Source organism: Dermacentor variabilis, chromosome 1, assembly GCF_050947875.1.
Source record: "Dermacentor variabilis isolate Ectoservices chromosome 1, ASM5094787v1, whole genome shotgun sequence".
In the NCBI taxonomy this organism is placed as follows: Eukaryota; Metazoa; Arthropoda; class Arachnida; order Ixodida; family Ixodidae; genus Dermacentor; species Dermacentor variabilis.
In genome coordinates, this window is record NC_134568.1 from 280,814,145 (window position 1) to 280,831,866 (window position 17,722).

At 48.9% G+C, this 17,722-nt stretch overlaps 1 protein-coding gene across 6 annotated transcripts in view; it reads left to right on the plus strand.

The window, feature by feature from the left end:
• The window catches only part of kat80 (katanin p80), a 200,997-nt gene that overhangs the window by 52,594 nt on the left and 130,681 nt on the right, over positions 1–17,722 (plus strand). For 5 of the 6 annotated variants that reach the window (XM_075676416.1, XM_075676391.1, XM_075676403.1 and 2 more), the window contains exon 2: positions 5,325–5,455. In XM_075676416.1, coding sequence (XP_075532531.1) covers positions 5,325–5,455 — 131 coding nt within the window. Of the gene's footprint in view, positions 1–4,342; positions 4,979–5,324; positions 5,456–17,722 lie in introns of those variants that run through there. The other variant, XM_075676422.1, reaches the window with a different exon arrangement.

The window sequence follows — 17,722 nt, forward strand, 5'->3', positions numbered from 1 at the left end:
CACTACAGCCGGGCATCTTGAATCGGCTTGCCTCCTCTGACCGTGCTTTCAAAAGAAAACGAGTCGCGTGAGAGACTTCTTTTTCCTCGTTCAGTGTACCTGCTCTAAGCCAACGAATGACGCTTGCTGCCTGTCGTTCAGTGTTGGCCGATGACATTTAGCCAGCAACTTCTGACTCGATGCCGAAACTCAAAGATTTTCTTTTTCTGGTATGTTGCATCCGGGCAACATTCGTCAATAAAGGGTTGTTGTTCTTTGGGGAAGTCTGTGAGACCACGGCGGCGATATGAGCTTGTTGGTCGGACATCATGGAATGGTATCTGGATAGCGCAGCAAAACACAGACACAAGAAGAAACGAAGACAAGCGGTGAGCGCTTGTCTTCGTTTTCGTTTCTTCTTGTGTCCGTGTTTTGCTGAGCTATCCAGATACCAGTATGAGACACCTGCTCGCATTTAAAATGTAAACGATGCTTACTGCGTTAATTATTTTGCTTCAGGAGTTCATGTACAATTGGGCGTCAGCTCTTTCTGCTCGGCTTCGCCGACTAGTGATGGAAGGAGCACCGCATTTCGATGGAGGCGAAATGCGAAAACACCCGTGTACTTAGATTTAGGTGCACGTTAAAGAACCCCAGGTGGTCCAAATTATTCCGGAGTCCTCCCACTACTGCGTGCCTCATAATTTCTGGCACGTAAAACCCCATGATTCAATTCAATTCATGGAAGGGGCACACAGCGTAAGAAAACGTGGCCAGGACGAAAACAGCTTGAGGTATACGTTCTATTCGTCCGTTTTTTTTTTTCCTCTTTTCACTTTCTCCTTGCTCGAGATAGTTACTTATCACCAGCCTTCAACCGAGTAAGGACCAAAGCACCAGTCGACGTGACGACGCTGCGAGTGTCGGAGAAGCACGCATAACTTTTTCTGGCTTTGTATGCTACAAGGACATCAAACCCTGCTTGCTACGTATTAACGAAACTTGCCTAAACGAAACTTCCAAGTGAACCAGTAGTGCAGTAGTGGTTGGTTTCCTATTCTTCTTATAACCTTGGTCCGGTAATATGAACGCTTTGTTTTAACCGAACTAGCGTGAAAGCTCCTTAGACAACAAAAAGTGAGTACCGAATGCACCCAATCGCGCAGTAGTTTCGCGCTATGGTCATAGTCCAGTAGACTACTAGACTAGCTTATATATATATATATATATATATATATATATATATATATATATATATATATATATATATATATATATATATATATATATATATATATAATATAAACTAGTATTACAAAGCAAATTGAACAAACGTCGGTTTTGTGGCAATTATCTTGCATTGCATATCTCTGCACAGGTTCGAGCTGTCCCTAAATTCGCACTTAATACATGAGGCCGAGGCCGTCAAACTATTCGCCTCGGGCTCAGAGGCGAATAGTTCGACGGCCTCGGCCTCATCGGCTCAGAGCGGGCCCGGGCCAATGTATACTGTCGCCACGGGCGGTCGCCGCTAGCCTCATATCACGTTAAGAGTGATGCGTAGATTTTTCGCGCTTCGCTAGGAATGGTTACTGCCTCGGATACTGTGCGAAACATTGCTTCTCTTTCTGCGCGGATCGTTATACTACCTATCGGTGTCACTGCTTCGCTGTTCTAGCGAATAAGTGAAACTTTTGTTTCCACATTTGCGGCTCCAGTGCTATATAGCGTTACACCGCGTATTATGCGAAGTGTGTCCGCGGGCGTATACTGCATATACGAGGGGCGAATCGGAAAGCCTTTGCCCCTATTTTTTTATTAGACAAAATAAGGTACATACAAGTAATCACAAATATACGTACTACGTACTTTACAACGACAGAAAGCTGAGCTAGTTGGTAAGGATTCATTATGCAAAATAGAAGTGAGGCGAAATAGAAGTGAGGCGTGTTGTCCACTTCTCTACTCCTGTGTCCTGTCTGCACGCCTCACTTCTATTTTGCATAATGAACGTATTTTACACTATATTTCCCTATGGTCCCCACACCGGTTCGGACATTTGTCCCATCGCAGCACTAAATTTGAGATGTTCCTGTAGTAGTCAGCGACGCACGCGGCCTCCCCGAACGCTCATTGTCGTGCAAGTCTTCACGGCCTTTTAACGCGATCGCGTTGAAGGCCCCGTGTCGCAGAAAATCCGGCGTGTGCGTCCAACGTCGACCGTCATTTCGGAAAAAAATAATTTCGTACTACGCAGGCCCTCCGTGTAGCGCAAAGACGTTATAGAATTAATTGAATTTCTCAAGGCAAAATGTCAGAAAAATCGTAAAGTACGACTTATACACAACCAAAAGACATGATAGCGTCGGATTGTAATTTGAGTATGCGAGAAAACATAATTCTGTCACGCGGAAATTCAAAACACGAATCACTTTTCCAGCGTTTCTACCATTCATAGAGCGGCCACGGCCTCCGAGATTTGCGCGCGCAAATCTCAAAGGCCATAAAGCGGCGCTCTCGGTTCCTTGCAACACCTCCAGATGGCGCTCGCCTCCGCCTCATCGCGATCCACGCAAGAAGTCGCGTTTCTACCAGAAAGCTTAGGGTGCCTGCATGCATGCGGCGAGAGGGCGCATCCAGCAACCCTAAGAAAGCTCGCCTTCGTGCATAGCGTTCGCCGCCAACTTTTCCCGGTAAATATTACGGTTACATAATATGCAGTTGCCGGGAAGCATGAGAAGGCAGTCGGGTAATCTTTGAATGCTATCGCGTTCCGCTCTTAAAGGCGAAGCTTTAGTGTCCTTCAAATGTTTGCGAACTCACAACACCACAACCTCGCACTTCTTTAAGCGATGCACCTTTCCCCATGGGTGGGCTGCATTGCCCCGTGGATTTCGGTGGGCGTTCGACCCTTGCTCCTTAGAAAACGAATCACGCTTAATTGCTCCTACGCCCCGGACGTGTGAAGCACAACCGCCATCTTTAACAACTGACGGCTGCGCCGCGCCGCGGAGCTACCAGCAGATAAGGCCAGGCCGGTACAAGAAAGGTCCACCGTTAGGAATGGATATGTTGACTTCGCCCCCATTTACAGCCGTAATTTTGCTTAAAAAAAGAAAAGGCAGATACTTTCTGATTCGCCCTCGTATACGCGCGGTGGAAGGCGCATCGGTGCCTGTCCTTGCCGGATCCGAGCTCGGCGCCCGGGGTCCCAAGGCCGCCGGGAACCAGAGCTGCCGAGCGCAGCCACGCTTGAGCGCGGCGCCCGGGTCAGTTTTCACCGGGCTCTGGGTCAGAGCTCTAGGCTGCGCTGTTTGGCGATGCGGATCAGCCGCCGGCCTTGCCGTGCGCGTCCCTGGACGCGCCGAGGACGCTCACCTGGTGGCCCTGTGCGCGCACCGCTCTGTGTGTGTCAGTTGGTGGGTCAGACGTATGGGGCTGCTTCAAATCACTTAATTCGGTCACTGGTTCGGCACACCGAACACGTGCTCGGGTGCTCACGATCTTGTGCTAGGCCAAATAAAAGGTAGACGAATGCTGGCGCATAACGCGACAGTGAACGTTTTCGTTTTCCAGATAACTGCCAGGCTGTTGTTCGTTTTACGCTGTGCATAGTAACGACGAAAGACGATTGATGTTCCCGTTACCTGAGCTTTATTCGATGGGGTGGTATTTTGGCAGAGTTACCAGAATTAACTGTACTAAGTAAGGTTAAGAAAGTGGATGGCGTTGATGATTCTAACCTTGTAGTCCTTGACGTCGCCGTACCTATCGTTTTATGCTCTGCATAAGCCGCTGTTGTATAAACTGTCGTCATAAACACTCAACGCAAAGAAAAGGTACGTAGTCTTCTACGTGAACATTTACACAACGGCACATCATTGCGCAAAACTTTTGACTTCGTCCTATTTCTTCTTGTAGTACTGTATGCAGATCAAAGCGTATTGGCTGTTTTCTCAAAATGCTACCAGTGGCCAGGGACAGTTGTTACAATTTTTTTGACAGCCTAATAGCGTATTTGGGCGTTGGTCTACCCTACAGGATTTGGTTTGCCAGCAGCATCAAGTGTGATGTCAGCATATTTCTCGCACCTTCTCATGTGTTAGCCGCCGTGCAATGTCTCCATGAACTCGCGCACATCAGTGTACCATGCTCGTGGCAGCGCGATGTGATCAGAGCGAGCTTATGTCTCTGGAGTCTTTTGAAGTCGTGCACTCGTCATGTGGGTCAAGGGGGGAGAAAATAAAAAGAAAAAGATCGCTGGAAATACCCGTTACTTCTTAGCAACCTTTTTTTCCAACCACGACGTTATCCTCGTGTGTGTCACGACTTCTTAACTTTTTTTTTTTTTTTTGCGTCTGAGTAAAGCTTGACGTAATGGTTTGTAAATTTAGCAACAAATAGCTGATTTCCTCGATAGTTTACTTCTCTCGGTGGACCATGCAAGAACTAATCGCCGCTTTGACACTTCGACACTAAAATTTTTTTAACTACCCGCTGGAGATGACTAAAGAGATCATCGTTCCTCGTCTGTGCGAGAAGCCCTGGCAGAGTAATAACTTATTGCCAGAAGTATGCATCCGCTTAAGTTATACGAGCACTACATGCTAGTTTACCTGTGCGCTTTGTAATGCGGTTATCATATGTTCAAGCATTGGCACTTGCAGTCGTCGCGTCGTCTGTCTGGTGCGACGCCTTTCGAAACGCCGCCTTTGTTCGGGACTTTGCATCCCGCATTGTCGCTTTTTGCTTACGTAAGAAGCTGTGCGTCAGACACTTCCGGCGTGACACGCGGACTGTATTGTTTCACGCATGGCGGAGCTTCCAACGGGGATTGACCTGGCTCGCGCGCGTCGCGACGGCAGTCGGCGCCTTGACTGCCTCCGCCCCGTGCAGTACACCTGATCATCGGCGTGTCACAGGCTCGGAAACGGCCGTTGTCCCTATGTGTCTTCGCGGGGCTAGTTTCTTTTGGCTGGCGTAACAGATATGTTCCAGCGTGCGTTCTTTTTCTCGTTTGCTGCAGTGGCTAGGGAAATAGTTAATACATATTGAGCTGAGCATTCAGGTTATCTGCATATTTCTTTCTTACGCGTGCGCTGTGTGATGCGTGGACTCTTGCGTTTCTTCTTTACCGCGATATTCCCCTAGTAATGTCTATGACGGTGCTCTTTTGTGTTCATTACTAGCTGTCGGTTTGGAATAGTGCATTGAATCGCAGTATGAGGACACCCACCTGCATGAAAAAAATAAGCATGTTGAGTAGGGTGCGTGGAAATACGTGTTTCGCGTTAATGACCCGTCACGCGACTTACATTTCTTTTCCGTTTCTTTTTATGTTGCAGAGGAATTCGTTGCTCATGGCTCGACAGTCAAATGTCTCGCTATCGGTCGCAAATCCGGCCGCGTCATGGTCACCGGCGGCGAAGACAACAAGGTCAACTTGTGGGCCATTGGCAAGGCCAACTGCATCATGGTGAGTACCGCATCGTAGCTGAAACCTCTACTTGGTTACGTATTGAGGAATACCAAGACAGGTGTCACGGACCTGTCTTGAGTGTTTATCAAGACGTTCCCTCCTGATTCCCGCCTTATTACAAACGATACAGCTGTGCCCTTTGTAAATGTATCCAAGTGGTACGCAGCGGCGCAAGGTGTCGCGCCTCTGGGCCCCGTCGTGGAGGGATGACGACTGTCTCCGTAAGTTCACATCCGCTGCGATCAGTTCGGCCCTACGAGTCGTCAAGCGTTTTCACCAGGCTCCGCTCTGCCGCTGTGACTGGCACATTTGTTTCGGGGCCGAGTACCCTCCCTCTCCCGGTTCCTTGGTGGCCCCGTTTCCCTCTCCTCTCCCGTGCCGGGCGCTCCTTTCTGTCTCTCCAATTGAATGTGGCGCCTCATCGGTTACCGTGCGCTGGCTATTTTCTGCAACGGTGCAGTTTTGGGCGCAATTCAGCGCTCACGTCTCGGCGCGCAGCTGCAGAGGACCAAAAAATTCGGAGGCCGCGCGCGCACAGAATTCCTTCGTTCTTTTGTGCGCGGGCGCTCGCCGGTGGACGCAGGGCCGAGGAAATGTGGCCCTCGTCTTATGTGCGCTCCCTTCGCGGCCGAACAATGAGTTGCGCGTGTGCAAAGAGAGAGAGATAGAGGGGGTGCTCGATAACCGTTTCCCCGGAGCGGTCCGAGAGCAGGTCTTTGATCAGTGGAGCGCGCAGTGGCGGCTGAGTTTTCTGTGCGATGGCCGGGCGCCCGTTTCTTTTTCTTCCAATCTAGCTCACCGGTGTGCGGCTGCCCGCGACCGGACCGTTTTGTGTACCCTCGCATTACGCGGTGGTTACACCGGCCTGCTGGGCTGAACGAGCTTTAGCGGGCTTTATTCCCGGCTTGAACCCGCGCCACGGTGAAGGTCGCGCGCCAAGCGTGCCGATTCAGTGCGGACGAGCTCCGGCCACGTTTCGGTCCCGCTCGGTTCCGCGAGCGAAAGCCCGCTCGTGTTTCGGTTGGCGTTTTCAAGCCGTGCCTTCGTGTCGCTTGTGTATTCCTGCGTGTTAATTCCAGCAGAAAGTGAGAGGATGGCCCGAGCCGTTGTTTTAATGTGCTGCGCCTCGCTGCATCTCTGGGTGCACCCGGGCGGGCTATGCAGAGGCCGTGCTCGGGAATGTTGTCGAAATACAGTTCAGGCGTGTTGTTCATCTCCAAGAACGTTCTTGACGGAGTCATTTTCTGAAGGCGCCGACGTAGCGTGTGCATGGGAATTTTTTTTTCCTCTTGAGTTTCCGTGCTCTTGTTTCTTCTTTCGTTTTGCATTCTTCGTTAGGTTTATGTTGTTGGGCAACACCATTGTCCTATCCGCCAAAACCTCCGTCGTATGCAAAGAACACGAACAAACTATTGGAAACCTACTTTTATTTGTCAAACAACTTGCATATTCAACAAATTAGAACAAAAGCTTAATTTCAGTTGTCCCGAAAAAGCTTTCATGCTACAAGTTAAAGAAAAAAAAACATTTCGCAGGAAAATATACGTTTTGACTGTTAGGACACGAACGAACATTATAACGGTACACCTGCTCACAGTGGCGGGTGTGATACACCCGTACACAGTTGTAGCAGCAGTGCGACCTGTTTTTATGTTGTATCTAAATAGTTTTCATTTTTTTCCTCTTTATTAGGAACGTTATTGGATCTTATGTTATCGTAGTTAGGCAGTGCGAATTGTACTGCATGTACTGTGTTAACCATACCAATTCTGAATTGTATTCACTTGATTCATATTGTTCTACACTAGTTGTTACTTTGTCCAGAGTAATGGTATTTAAGTGTCCAAGATACGTGTTTTGCATAGTTACAGCCTGTTCTAAAGTAATATCGCAGTTGTACTTTCTTTCTTGTGTTTCTTTTTTATGATGGACTGGTTGGCCGCTTAAAGGTGTTTTCTTTTCGGTTCGTATTGATTGATATGTATTTTGTATATATATATGCGTGCTGTACGAACTGTGTACAAGTGTGTTGGGTCCTCTGTCAGGCATTTTGCCTTTTCCCAACATCCTCTTGATTTTTCTACAAGGAAGCAATGTTCTGCATTTAGTTGCACAGCAGTGAGGGGGCCGTAGTGGGTAATCACTACATATTTTGTTGTTAGCGCAATCATTGGCTTCCACGTGCGCAACAGTAATCTCCGGGTAGGGATGGAGCCATTTTTCGCTCATTTGCTTAGATATTTGGTCGTAGGTTTTTCTTTTCTTTCTTTATCGGCTGATGCGTTTATCTTTACACATCGATTTCAGCTCGGGTTGTTTATACTGCCTAGCTGTTGCCCATTCAAATGGGCTTTGCCTCTGTTACTCGTTTATATAATTTCAGTTGTAAATACTCATCCTGTACACTCTAAAAACAGTTGCACCCTTTGGGGTGTATATTTGCCACACAACGATAATCGTCATCTGTCTTGTCCGCATTTCCTTTCTTTAACGCGGCGAGCCCGGTACTTTCCAGTAACGAACGGCATGCGCGTTATCAGCATGACATACAATTCCCGACAGGAAAGTAACGAGCGTAGCGTTTTCAAGAAAGGAAATGCGGGCAAGACAGATGACGATTGTTGTTGTGTGGCAAATATACACTCCAAAGGATGTAAACTTTTCGTAGAGTGTATGCGTGTTTTTCCAGCAAAGGAATAATTTGGTACCACGCAACTGTCGGCGAAAGGGTCTCGTTTTGTTAGTTTGTGTGCGGCGTCAAAGAGCATGAAATACGGCCGGCCCGCCTGGTGCGCGCGTTCGTGGGGATCCTTCGCTTCGTCCTTTCATATTGCAGTAGTAAAGAAAGTTGAAACTAATGTTTGCGACTTTACATTTCGGGACATTTCATACAAGGAGATTATTGCGGGAAGGAATCCCCAGCGTGAATCACCACGTCGCATACCTTCACCACATACTACTTTGTTGTAGCGCTCGCAGTACGACTGGACACAGAAGGACACATTAGACAAGCACACATAGTGCCTTTCTGTGTGTCCGGTCGTTCTACCTGCGCTACAGCAAAGTAGAAGTGGCCATACCAACAAGCCCATATAGGTACCCTCCATCTTCTCCATATATATTCCTCCATCTGCTCGTTTTCTAGCTTCAAACTGCTGGCTTGTGAAGCTCATGCAGCTAGGAAGGGATCGACGTAATCTTTTCATCTGTAGGGAGTGTTCTAATCAAGCGTCTTTTACCTGTGATGACTTTTCCGTCTGCAGTAGGTTTTTGTCGCGACCTGTTTGGAAGTAGAATATGCCTGTGGCGCTGTTTGGTAAGCCGCCGTGATTCCATCGCGAGCGCTGCCGTTTCTTCGTTGACACCCGCGACACCCAGCCATCGGTGTGCCCCAACAGGTCCCGTGGCGAAGAGATCATTGAAATGATCGCGTGAAGCCAGCTACTTGCCGACCGTGCAGCCAGCCGCCGTGTGCCCAGCGCAGAGTTCGACGACCTCGTCCCCCCTCCTCCCCTTCTACTGCTTGTCGCCAGCGTGCAGCCGGACGGACCCGGAAGTGCGGCTCGCTTTCAGGTGGCGGCGGCGGCGGCGTCGGCCCGAAGGGGGTGCTTCCCGCCGCCTGTCCATCGTGTGGTGGGCTGCTGAATGGCCGCGTGGCTTGATTCATGTCGATCCCCTCTCCCGCGAGCTCGCTCACCTGCGTAGAGTGCGCACAGCCTGCTACCTGCCCCGAGAGTTGCCTTTATTTTTCTCATCCGTGACGCTAGCCACGATTGGAGCCTCCGGCGAACCATGTCTGGCCATAGTTTTTTGAAAGTAACGGTGACTCGCTAGAGGCTCTAAGATGACTCGAAGTAGCCGTCCAACAGAATGCGATCTGAAGGGAAAGCCGGGCGGAGTTCCTCGTAGTTCTTAAGCGTCCATACTGACCGCGCTACAGGTTTCGATCGCGTATACCGGTCTGTGCGGACATTCGACGTTTCTGTTGCATATGTGGTGACGAGGCTGTAATTTCCCTTTTTATGAATGAATGTTTATTTCCACAGAACAAGTACAATACAGTGTTGTGGTGGGAAAGTGGGAAAGAAGCTGCAAGTATCAGCTTGACTAGTCCCACGAACCCAGAAACATCCGAGCAGCAAGGTGGAGCAACGTATTTCGTAATGACTATAAAAATAGTGATTATATAAATACCAGAACATTGATCATCTAGTCAATAAAGAAAGACATATTTGAATCTTAATTGAATCAGACATAGTTTAGACATGAAAAAAGACATAACTGAATCATTTAGAGGCGTGAAAAAGTTAAAAAGTTCAACTGGAGAACACGACAGTACATCAAATTCATTACTCATCAGTTCATTGAGTAACCTAGGCAGTCTAGAACATAGCATTTGCATGCCGTAATGGGTACGTGAGGGAGGTGTGTACCAGTATTCCGGAAATCGGATTGTGTAAAGTTTTACGTTGGTTGAGTTGGGCTATTGACTGTATAAGGCTTATATTGCTTTTGTGCTCCTTTTTATAGGCTATTGCCAGACGGTATTCCGTAAGATTGGTAATTTTCAAAATTTTAAGCTCTTGAAATAAGGAGGCAGATAGGAAGTCGTACGGCTTGTTACATATAGCACGAACTGCTTTCTTTTGTAGTGCGTACAACTTCTTAATGTTTGTTGTAGAAGTCGTACCCCACAGAAGGCAACAATAGCTTAAGTGGCTCATGAAAGAGGAATTATTTATCAACTGTTTAATGGAACGAGGGAGAAAGTTCATTGAGTAGATGAAATCAGCAATTTGGGATAGTTTGCCTGCAACGAAATCTGTATGATTGTGCCAGGTCATGTGTTAGTCAAAGTGTACACCTAGAGAATTTAGATTCAGCGACTTCAATCGTAGAGAAATTAATCCTGAGGTCTTCTTGTAAAGTGGCCTGCACATTTTTAGCCCGAAATAGCACTCCTTTAGTTTTTGTTTATAATATTACGTCCACTGTCGGAGCAGGTCCTTCTTCGCAGTATCATTACCGTAGTCGGCGCTCGTTAGTTCATGCGCCTTACGCGTCTAGGCTCAAGTGCAAGCTCTCGCAAGTACTACGAGCAGGTGTTAGTTCTACGTTGTTAAAAATTTGATGTGAAAAAAGAAATTGATAAAATGTAGCAAATTTATTAGCATACACTTTCTGTTTTCTTTTTTTTTTGTAGTTTCAGTAACATTCTCTGTTCATGGCTTTCATGGTCATGTTTAAGAAAAATAATTGTTACATTGTTTACTGACTTACGGGAGTAACCGTTGTTGCCCTCGTAGATAAGCACGATACACAAGGATGAATCTGGTGTGCCAAGACACATCCAAGTATCCACTCTACGAGTTTCTATAGCCATGCTCTGAGCGGTATTACTCGTCCTGATTGCAGCTGTATATTATTCAGAAAGTAAGACCAATTGGCTCGCGCATACCAGATATACCTGCGTATTGGGGGCGAGCTCCACCACTGGAGAAGCTGGCGCTGCCGTCGGCGTGACGTGGTATGAGGGATCACGTGGACAATACGGCCGCGTCGGCTGTTTCGGAAGCGCCGAAGCGAGCTGAAATGGAAAGCTTAAAGTCCCACCTGCGCTGCGGTTCTGATTAAGTGTGGAGGTTTTCCCGCTTCTAGTGTCTACTCGACAACACTCGAAGCACTATATATATAATAGGTTGTGGCGGTCTTTGAAGGCGTCCAACATGGTAGGCTACTGGTCGGTGCCGCAGTGCCGGACCAACGCAACGGAGCCCGGTGTCAGCCTTCACACGTAGACCTCGCGGGACAAAAAGCTGCGTGAAGCTTGGATCGCGAAACTTATAACCGGCAAGCAGCCATCTGCTTCAACTCGGGTGTGCAGCAAGCAGTTCCGCGAGGAATATTTCTGCTACGGCGTCGGGGCTGCGATGTTCAGTGAGCAGCAGAACGCGCGGACTGATACGCTCGCCTGCGCGCGCTGCCTGGCTAATTGTCATGTCGTTTTGATCTGTGAACTTGTTGGTGCTAGACAGTGGCAAATTCACTGGAATGGATAGGTAACGATATTAAGCACATAAAAAAAGCATGACATATGCTCATGTTTGTGTTAGCAACAAACAATGAATCTATACTGGATTACGAAAAACAAGTGGCGGGAAATTGCTTGCTCAGAAGACCAATAAATAGGCAGCACGATGCAACTTGATAAATAATGATATTGAAACGTGCAAGAATTTAGAAGAAACGAAAAAAAAAAAACATCGAATCGTCGCGATGGCACGTCACAAGTCGCCGTAGGCGTTGAAGTCCCGAGTTATGACGAAATTATTTTTAAACAGCTCTGATAGCGTCCACGCAACAATGGTTGTTTGTGTACTGTCAAATGCTCATATGCTGCGGCCTAAATAAAGTTCGCAGAACGATCCGAACACGCGCGCTCGCAGCGAAAGCGAAACATTGTGCGCGGACATGCATGGAGACGCGCAGTCGGTCGCTGCGAACCCGTGTGATCACTGCATTGAGGCTTCATTCTGTTATGCTCTATTTCATTATACAGACAGCCCACTATAAGAACATATTTTACAGTTTGCTCTCAGTGATTGCTTACCTTTCACGTAAGAAACCGGTTCGGGGGTCTCCATCGCGGCGACCGCGCGGAATGGGCGTTCACTGTACGTATTCAGTAAAGAGATAGCGTCTTTAAACCATTTCGTGCTTTCTGTTTGCCCAAGATTATTATTTTGACAGTAAAGAACTTCTGTCGTTTCGAGAGTACTTGCAGAAATGTCCAGGAGGGCTGTGGCGTGGTGTTTCTTTATTGAGCGCCGACAGCCAAACCTGTGAGGAGCGCGTCGCGTGATCCCTCATACTACGCAAGGGAGGCGCTTCTGGCACTATGCTTTCTTTTGCGAACCTGATGAGACTGACCTTCTTGTCTCTTGCCAATCTCTTCTCTAGAAGAAGTAATGCGATGAAGAAGGCTAGCAGCATGAAATACTGCTGTGAAAGAGGACTATAGATTGTTGAACTTTCAGACCATATTTGAGAATCTCATTCACATTTATACCTCGTCTCAGTCACGGATTGTTGACATTTCAGAACAACGACACCATCTGGTAGCGCACATTCGGCATTAGAAGCGCGAACGGCGAGTTAGCGGTAGTTTGTGCATTCACTGCATGTGTCCCTCCTTCCACTGATAAGGGAGCGCTGAGCGAAAACGTCGTAAGCTGGGCCAGTTAACTGCGGCAGGTAGATACTTGAACAGCGTAACAGCGAAACTATTCCGTTTTGTTCCGCACCATTTTGTTGCGCCATGCAAAAATTATGCACTCCCAGATTGTCGCCCCGCGGCTTTGTAATGAATTGCCTCCAGTGCCTTTCACAAACTGCCGAGATTGATTTCGCAGCCCCATAAACACTCCGGGGCTTCTCTGTGTTGTTTCTGGTGCCTCGGGCAGCTCCCGTCGCGGCCTGTGTTCCCTTTGAGCCGGCAATGCGGTCATCGCGCGCGCGCGCGACCGAGGCTTTATTTGTCTTTGTATTTCTTTTTATTAATATCGAGCCGGCAGTTCTCATTCACCCATGGGGCTTGTGGCTATTTAGCTCCATTGTGTGGCATAGCGTGGCCATTGTTCTGTACATAACAAGATACATCTGGCACATCTGGCTCTCGCCACGTCTTGATGCGTGTCCCAGAGTGGGGCATGACGTTGACCGCTGCACAAGTCCGGCTGCACTGAAAGGAACAAGAGGATAAGAAAGCCGACATCTATGCAGCGAGCAAAACAGCCCCCTGTAGCGACGCAGTAGCGCCACTATATACCGTGCATGAGAAAGGAAGAATTGTCCTTTGTAACATGCGACAGTGTGGTGGTGGTCTCCGTGCGTGCGCGTGCCCTCGTTTTAAGGCACGGGGTGGACCCGGTTATTGCGCAACCAGTGGCTTATTTTCTCGCGTCTCATTGTTCCGTTGCTACTCCTTGTTTATTTTGCATACATTGCATTCGCTGATGATGCTCTCTCTCTCTCTCTCTCTCGCTCCCTCCCCCTGCGTCCATACTTAACGAAGCATTGTATATAAGAATCTGTGCATGCGTCGTCTTCTCGGTCGCTCTGCAAAACAGTGTAGACGCCCTTCATGTTTGTAAGCGAGAATATTGTGACCGTCACTTGGGCACAAGATAAATGTTAACTTCCTGCTTACTTTTCACTGATCCATTGCTTCCAACATGAGCGCACGCGCACACCCGCGCACGTACACACGTTTCACAAATGCTTGTAATATTAAAAAAAAGATGAATTACTGTCTGTTTAAATGCTGAAAGCGGAATATCAAATTTGGCTCTAGTAAGCAGTGCCTTGGGGCGCGCGCTTCGTTCTTTTACTTCAACGATAACCCGAGAGAGTACAGTCCAGGTTGAAGAAAGCTGGTGAAAATCGTGCAGAAGAAGGCATAAGATAAAAATACTTTTGGTTAAGGTGACGCGCTTAAGTACTGTGCGTGAATAAATTCGGTGCAATGAAGAAAGGTGATCTCAGAAGGAATCCGAAAAACTTGTACGCGGCACTATATATATAGCATATATCGTGCGCGACCTCCGCCAGCGGAGCACACCGGGTGTAGGTTCTCGCCATGTGCTAAGACTATTGCAAGTTTTCATTGTAGGGGAACATACTTTTTTTCCAAGCAGATTTCGCAGGACGTAAATGTATACGAAATCATTGCTAGCTGGTGCTACCGCATTGGCTCCGGCGTTTGTTTTATTTGTCCGCATGAAGAGTTACCGCACATGAAATTCTCGTAAAATGCCTTGGTGGAATGAAAACATGACGTCTCCGGCGTATCAGTTGAGCATAGTGCTCGTGTGAAGGATGACTTACGCAAAGTGCTTTAAGGTACAGTCTTACCATGAGCGAAGGCTTGGAAGCCAGATATGGCGCAAGATCGAAAGGCTGGTGGTGACGCCATACACATGGAAACACCCGCACTAGCATTGTGTAACGTCTTGGGTGAAATTGTGCGCTCGAGGTTACTTAATTATTGCTCAGTAAGGAACCACTGTATTCGAAAGTAAGCGCAAGGACCTAGCGTGGTACATTTTAGCACCTTTCCTGCAGAAATAGGAAGCCCAAATACCGGGAGAACCCTTGAAATCTCTGACCTCAGAATGGCTGCACCTTCAGCGCGGTTCGCGCGCGATATCCAAAAAGGGAGGTTTGCACTAACTTTCTTCTCTGCTGTAATCGATCTTTTTCGACCAAAAGCAATGCGTCTAGTTGTCCTAGCTGATTTAATGTTCCTCATCCCTTTAAGCGGAAGTCCCGACGCATGACTAGCTCGTTATATGAGAGAGAGAGAGAGAGAGAGAGAGAGAGAGAGAGAGAGAGAGAGAGAGAGGGTACGCTGCCGTAGTGCAGGCCTTGTTCACACGTTCGTGGCGTATGCACCGGGAAGTAAAAGTAACGTTGCATCGCTGTACGGCATGAAAACGTCTCGCAGCGCACCGGCACGTCTGTTGTGTCTGCAGTTTTCCTTCGCACTTTGTGTGTCACCACCGCGCGCACTGCATGACGCACCTCCGGCCGCCATGCGCGCGTTTACTCAGCGCACGCTTTCAGGAAGGCGCATCTCGTCTGTATTGGGCTGAGTCGTTTGGTTTGTCAGCAGCCAGAGTTTCGCGCCAACCGTGCGCGCGCACTCTAAGCGTACAGTTGGTTGGCGCCACAATGGCCGCGGTTGCGGCAGCCATTGGACTCGCCCACGCGGGCGCGCGCGTACGTAAACAAGGCCTTGCTTGCGCGTGCATGGAGTGTCGGGACAATAATTCTCCCGTGCAGGAAGTCCTGTTCGCGAAGAGCCCTCGAGTACGTGCTAGACAAATTAAATGCACCTGTGTCTTAATCGCTCGATCACTTAATTACCAGAGGTGGGCTCGCTTGCTGACTTCGTTAATCATCGCCCCGATCGGGTAGCGTTGAGCACAGCGCGGTATCGGAGTCTCGTAATTGCCCCTGTAGCGCACCGTGGCCTCAGCTGCGGCCGTTGTTAGCTCCCCGGTCTCCTTTGTGTTTTTCATTGCGCTGTCGTCCTTCGCTTTATGGGCGCATGGGGGCGATAAACTGAGGAGGGCGCTTGGCAACTTGTTCCTTCTGTCTTCGGTCTGGCTCATTGGACGTCGAAGGCTGCCAAGCTCCGCTGACTGCTGTGGAGGGCGTTCTTTAATGGCACCGGCGTATTCGTGGGCGGAGCACGCGAAGCCGCACGCTGTGCTTCATTCGGCAGCGATGCTTTTTCGAGCTGCGAACGAACGCCGACTGCACACAAGTTTTACTCGGCTCCTAAATCTGGCTGAAATTATTATTCATCTGACAGCTTCGAATAGGAGCTTTGCTTATCTGCCATGTATTCTGATCAGTCAGTGCGCAGGAGGCGTGCCTCCTTTAGATGCACGTTGGCAACGTCCGAGCGCTCTCGACTTGCGGTAAGATATGTAGTGCTTAAATGTGGCTAAGGCCTTACCGGACCAACTGCTTCTGCGGCCAACAACACCGGATCCTGAAAACTTTCTTTCCCCGAAACACTTGCCACCAAGTGGCCGATGTCCTTTTGTTTCATCGCGTCGGACACTTGGGTACACGTTGGCTAAAGTGACGTATTAAACCTCCCAGATGCCTTACCGAGCACGGTTCAACGTACGAACGGCCGTGCGCTTCACCTTGCTTGCTTATGCGTCGAGGCTGTTATTTACTGGAACGTTAGACGGAGCATCCGCTCCCTTGTTCGTGTAACTTGTCTGTACAGCTTACGAAACGAGCCAGGAGCGGCTGGCGGGGAAAAGGGCGGAGGAAGAGTGGTTGAGAAAGGCTTTTTTGCGAGCGGCACGACTACGATACACGGTATAATGCGCGCCGCCCGGGCACTATACTCGCGGTAAGCGGTCTGTGCTCTGGCAGCTTGACGCTGCGGTTCACGCCGGGGCATTTCGTCACGTTCGCTGAGCGCGGATGGCGCCTTCTTCTTTTTTTCTGTTCTCTCCCGTTACACCATTGTGTTACAGTACGTGAACCGTGGCGCCCCTCAGCGCTGCGAACGCTGCCGTGAATCGCACGCGCTGCCTGCGCGAGCGAGTCGCGGAGGCTGCGCGCGGCCAGCGTTTGCTTAGCGCCGTGCCCCCCCCCCCCCCCCGTTCTTTTAACGCTGGACAGAGGTGGGCCCTGCTTAGCCGATGCCGCTCGAGTTTAGAGCTTGGCGGCGACGCTATCCTGGATTGAGGGCATGCCCCGTCGCAGAATTATGCGAGCTTTATGAATGCAACGTTGGCGACACTGTGGAGCCGTTTGCGGGAACGCATTTGACCACCGTAAAGCGCGCTCCGGATGACCCCTCACTAAAGTCGTCATGAACATTCTATTGCGTCGTTACTGGCGCTTTTTGTTGCAGTCAACAGACTTTCTGTAATGCAACTGAACATTATGCGTGAGTTTTGCACGAAATTTCCCCAGTTTTACCGTGTTTAGTGCGCTTGAGCTTAGGTACGGTCATGACAGGTTGTCCTTTGACCCATTTCTTTATTTGCAATGTAAGCTTATTTAATAGTGCAATGTATATTTAGTGGGCAAGATGAAAACTCCGCGTTCCCAAGCTAAAGTTGCTTACGCGTTCTTCTTTTTTTTTTTATTCGCAGCGATTGAAACTTGTTTTTCACCTTTGAGCGGCTCGCGGTAAATATTACTGAAACGAACGAAAATTCGTAACATATTCATATTGCGTATACCACCTGTAACTGAAAGCAGCACCTCAGCACAGAGTGGATGCACAAATTGACTCGTTAGTTGCGCTGCTGTCAATTACACTGTAGGCATTCTTTTTTTAACGCGAGCAAGAGTGACTGTTGTGGCGCATCCAAACAAAACAGGAGTTCACTGGAGGATGGAGGATTGAAGTTATCCACACTATAGTCGAGCAAGGGACGTCTCGGCTGGAGCCAACTTTTCGACACGGGGACTTCGCCTTCGTCAGTGGCCCCATTGACGAAGACGCGTAATCTTGTCGAGACGCTGGCTCCATCCGACACGTCCCTTGTCCACTGTTGTGGCGCATGCTCCAGGTGAAATGGGCGTGCCGGGGCGTACAGGGAGAATCGCCGATTGCGGCGTGAGATGCTGCTGATTTTAGCTGAGCAGGCCTCTGTAACGGGGCTTGCGCCATCCACAGGCGTGTGTTTGAATGATCGCGGTGGGTCCCGAAAATGCTTGTGA